This window comes from Macadamia integrifolia, chromosome 5, assembly GCF_013358625.1.
Source record: "Macadamia integrifolia cultivar HAES 741 chromosome 5, SCU_Mint_v3, whole genome shotgun sequence".
In the NCBI taxonomy this organism is placed as follows: domain Eukaryota; kingdom Viridiplantae; phylum Streptophyta; class Magnoliopsida; order Proteales; family Proteaceae; genus Macadamia; species Macadamia integrifolia.
The window spans coordinates 35,757,296-35,762,422 of NC_056561.1; the positions used below are offsets into that span (position 1 = coordinate 35,757,296).

The window sequence follows — 5,127 nt, forward strand, 5'->3', positions numbered from 1 at the left end:
AATATTAGAAATTATTTTCATAAATTGAATGTAAGAAATTAATCTGAAAAGTAACATACATTTCTAGAAATAGTAATATAAAAATTAATTAGTAATACTTTTGAACCAGATACAAATGTGTTGAGTAACAAAAAATGGAAAAAATTTGGAATCCAAAACAAATATGCCAAAATAAAAATGGAAATAAGAGACTAAACTCAGAATAAAGTCTCGCAAATCTATTGAGGCAAATAAATCAAAATAAAGAATACAACAATGAAAATGTATACAGAAAAATCTAAAATCAGATAAAATTATTTATATTTCATAAACAAAGAAGGAAAAATTAATATAGTCCTCCACAAGAAATAAAATGTGAAATGAGTATTAAATAAACCACAATTAGAATAATGGATACTAATTAAAAACATATTAAACGCCAAAATTTCAGATAGAAAATAAATTATAAAAAATGATGAATTCAATCTATGAACAAAATTAAAGATCGCAAAAGTATTTATAATTAAAAATGAACAATGTTTTGTTGTATAGTCCATCTAAGAAGGGCTTCCAACATAACCCAAATATTTGCTATTTTTGACACCTTAAATGCCCATACGTTGTGGACTGATGGACCCCATGATAATGATTGAAGTATTAAAAAGCTTATAAAACTTTTTTCTGGAGGCTTTTTAGTTAACTTTTGCTTTCATCTTTCTTCATGCAAGATTGTCGAGATCAAGGGTCTAAAACTTGGGATTGGTTAAGGTCGATACAGTTTTGATATCAATCCAGATCGATTTGAATTGGATCATTTCGGTCAAATTTACTTAAATTTTTGATAAAAATATATTTTTTTTATTATGTTTTTCCCTTGGACTGTACCTGTATATCAAAATCGAAAAGGCCAGAATTGAAGATCGGTCAAGGCCAATTGCCAATCCGATCTAGATACTCATTGATATGATCTGATTTTAAAATCATGGAGGATTGGACTGAATCATGAGAATTTACCTCCTTTTTGTTTATAAATAGTTTTTAGACCATTTTATCTTTATACCTTACCAATAAATCGATGTCGGATCTATCAGGATTGATGGTTGATCTCAGCCAATACCAATCCGACCCGGATGTTCTTGATCAATCCAATCCAATTTTTAAAATTATACTCCCAAATTCTTCAAGGGAACAATAAATAGGGGGAAAAAGATACACAGAGGAACAAACATCCCAATCACATGGGAATAATTGTGAGAGAAAGAGAGAGGTTAAAAGAAAGGAGAAAAAAGGTGGACGAGGTGTAGAAAGAAAGATGAAGATGAAAGACTTGGGGATCCTAGACACTAAGGGTGTCAATTTGTATCTGAAATCAAAAACCAAATCTAAACCGATCTTAATCGATTTAAATTCGATTCGAATATATAAGTATTCACCTTGGTTCAGGATATAAGAGCCGTTGATTCAAATTGAAATTGAACCAAATTGTATAAGTATTCACGTTTTTGTTTTGTTTTGTTTTTTTTTTCTTTTTTTCAATAGCAAGTATATTTTTGTAATTTATTGTCACATATTCACATACTAAGATAATTTTGGAGTTTGACAATGACCACAAGGCCGATAACTTGAGCTCATTATGAACTTTGATCCTTCACAATCATGGTTCAAGAGTAGAACCATTTATGTAACCAAATTAAAACCGAGTTACAAAAACTGAATTAAAACTATATTACATAACCTAATTGGAACCAAAACCAAGCAGACCAAATTAAATCTACTCGAGTATCAAAATATAGAATCGTATCGATTCTTATGATTTTGATTTATCTCATCATCTCTCTAAACCAAATCAAAATCAAACCAAAAAACCAGAACCGAGTCGATTGACACTCTTACTAGATGCTTTAGAATGGAAAGACAAAATCCCAAGCGTTCATAGCTCCATCGTACCCTTGAGATGAGGCCTTTGTGTTGCCACAATAGCGCGTTGCAGCTTGCCTTGTAGAAGTTTCTAATTACTTTCGACTATCAGTCCACATAAAGGCATGACCCATGGATTTTTTAGCGCTTCACGCAGTCATACACGTCATAAACATGATAGAGATACGCAAATCCTTCTCTGCTTACCCCCACACCACACCATTCATCTCCTTATCATTTAAATGTCCCCCACCTCCCTCCACTCTCTCAAGGAGCTCCTTTAGTTGTGGTGTTCCAAGTGCTCTCTCTCTCTCTCTCTCTCTCTCTCTTTTGTGTATGTGTGTGTGTGAAAGAAGTGATGGGAGAAGGTGGGTTCATTTCAATTGTGATATTTTGCATTTTGGTTGTATCATGGTGGGGATGGAAGGTATTGGAATGGCTATGGTGGAAACCCAAGAAACTAGAGAGGCTTCTCAAGGAACAAGGCATCAAAGTCACTCCTTACAATTTACTTTTGGGTAACCTGAAAGAGATCCAGATGCAGTTCCAGGAAGCTCAGTCTAAGCCCATGAACCTATCCCATGATATTCTTCCACATGTAGTTCCCTTTCATCTTCAAACCATACAGAAGTTAGGTATGTTTTGCCTCTATTTTTCTCTCCAAATTTATTCCATTCTCTGCTATCTTATCCACTTTGGACACATTTGGATCTTTCTTGCTACCTGGGCTCGCAGCCAAAGAAATGAAATCTTGAAGGGTAGTTTGGAAAATACAAATACTGAAGAAGGTATTTGTGAATCTAAAGGGGATGTGAATTATTTCATTTATTTGGCTACGAGCCTTGGTAGCAACAAAAAAAATTTCGTCTAAGCCATTCCACCAAAGATTGAAGCCTTAAAAAGTAAATATATTATACATTTTCGCTAGCTTTTAGGTTCCTTTAAACCCGAAAAAGATTCTATGTATTATAGGTGAAAGAGCATCAATTGTTGATAATTGAAATTTGAAAATGCAGGTAAAAACTCAGCCTTCTGGTTTGGAACAAGTCCAAGATTATATATTATGGATCCTAACCTCATAAGGGATATTATGAGCAACAAGTTTGGTCACTTTGGAAAGAACAGAATATTTCCACTTGCACAGTTTTTTATAGGTGGACTTGTAACCTATGAGGGTGAGAAATGGGCCAAACACAGAAGGATTATAAACCCTGCGTTTCATCTAGAAAAATTAAAGGTTACTTCTATGACTTTGACATTTGCTTCTAGTCCTTAAAGTAGCTTTTCCATGCTATTGTGATGCTGATAGATTGTGTATTTTTTTTCTTTGTTAAATGATAAAGCAAATGTTATCAGCATTTTATACAAGCTCTAGTGAGATGGTCAACAAATGGGAGAAATTGGTTGCATCAGAAGGGTCCTGTGAATTGGATGTGTGGCCAGAACTCCAAAATTTAACTGGCGATGTCATCTCTAGGACAGCTTTTGGTAGCTCCTATGAAGAAGGTAGATGGATATTCAAATTGCAAGATGAGCAAGCCAAGCTCTTCATTCAGTCTTTTCAGAATCCATTAATATTCATGCCTGGTTATAGGTACAATTCATTTTTCTTATCTGTTAAGCATTACTAGTAACAAACCAATATCCATTGTCAATAGCTTCATGTGTAGCAAAAGTTTTTTCTTAGATACCCTAGCTTCAAGTGAAAAAAAGTGGCAATGTGTTCATGAAGTATGACATTAATGACTTATGAATTACAAAATATATAGTTCAAATCATGACCTAAGATGCTAGTCATGACTTGACCCACAGTTCAAGCTTACTCAAGTTTGCATTTATTAATTTTTATCCTCACCAATGTTATTATATGTACAGTTGGCTGCCAACAAAAGGCAACAAAAGAATGAAAGAAATTGACAAAGAAGTGCGAGACCTTTTAATGGGCATCATCAACAAAAGACAGAAGGCTATGAAGGTTGGAAAAGCCAACAATGATGACTTGTTAGGCTTGTTACTTGAATCCAACCATAGCGAAATTCAAGAAAATAAAAACAAGAAAAACGCTGGGATGACCATTGAAGATGTCATCCAAGAATGTAAGTTGTTCTACTTTGCAGGGCAGGAAACTACATCAGTTCTCCTTGTTTGGACGATGGTTGTATTAAGTATGCACTTGGAATGGCAAGTGCGTGCAAGGGAAGAAGTCTTGCAAGTCTTTGGAAAGAACAAACCAAATTTTGATGGACTAAGTCACCTCAAAATTGTAAGGATATGCTTTCCCATCAATCTTTGATACATATAGAGTCTTGAAATTTATTACATAGTTTTTCTAAACTTTCTTCCTTTTCTTAATCTTCTATTGTAGGTTACCATGATTTTGTATGAGGTTCTTAGATTATATCCACCAGCGTTAGATATTGATCGGTGTACATACAAGAACATAAAACTAGGAGAAATATCTCTACCCCCTGGAGTACAGCTAATGTTACCTATAGCACTTCTTCACCATGATCATGAAGTATGGGGTGAAGATGCAGACGAATTCAAACCTGAGAGATTTGCAGAAGGAATCTCAAAGGCTACAAAGAATCAAGTCTCATTTTTTCCATTTGGCTGGGGCCCTCGAATATGCATTGGGCAAAACTTTGCGATAACAGAAGCAAAGTTGGTTTTAGCAATGATTCTACAGCGATTTGCTTTTGACCTTTCTCCATATTACGCTCATTCTCCTACCACTGTAATGACTCTTCATCCAAAGTCTGGTGCTCAAATTATATTACATAAACTGTAGAATCTCTTTATAATCATCATTTCTTGGTGATCTATCGTTAGAAACTTTCATTGTGAATTATTTTGACAGTTGAATGTGTTTTGTATCAAATGTACCTTGTTTATTTGTATTCGAAAATCTATACCATTAGCAGCAAAAGAAAGAATATAGTCATTGATGTAACAAGCATTTGTGATGTTTTTTACAAGGCACAAGATAGATTTTAGCTGTCCATTTTCATGGTTTTTCAATTCTTATCTTAATTGTATATTCTTGCTCATATACATAAACTCTGAAATTAATACGTGGTTAATCTAGACTACATGTCTTCTCTATCCAACGGTTGGAATGGACATATTATTTGTCACTGTGGTAAAATAAATGCATTGTGGGGTTTGAAAAAGTATCAAACCCTTAGGACAATAATGTTTCACCTAATTTAACTAGCTACTAGTTTGGTA

At 34.0% G+C, this 5,127-nt stretch overlaps 1 protein-coding gene across 1 annotated transcript; it reads left to right on the forward strand.

The window, feature by feature from the left end:
* Window positions 1-1,562: 1,562 nt before the first annotated feature.
* Window positions 1,563-4,913, forward strand: LOC122079038 (cytochrome P450 CYP72A219-like). Its single transcript, XM_042645262.1, has 5 exons — window positions 1,563-2,531; window positions 2,913-3,133; window positions 3,240-3,490; window positions 3,772-4,159; window positions 4,262-4,913. The coding sequence occupies exons 1-5, from the start codon at window positions 2,255-2,257 to the stop codon at window positions 4,685-4,687; spliced, it is 1,563 nt and encodes a 520-aa protein (XP_042501196.1). The 5' UTR covers window positions 1,563-2,254; the 3' UTR covers window positions 4,688-4,913.
* The last annotated feature ends 214 nt before the right edge of the window (window positions 4,914-5,127 follow it).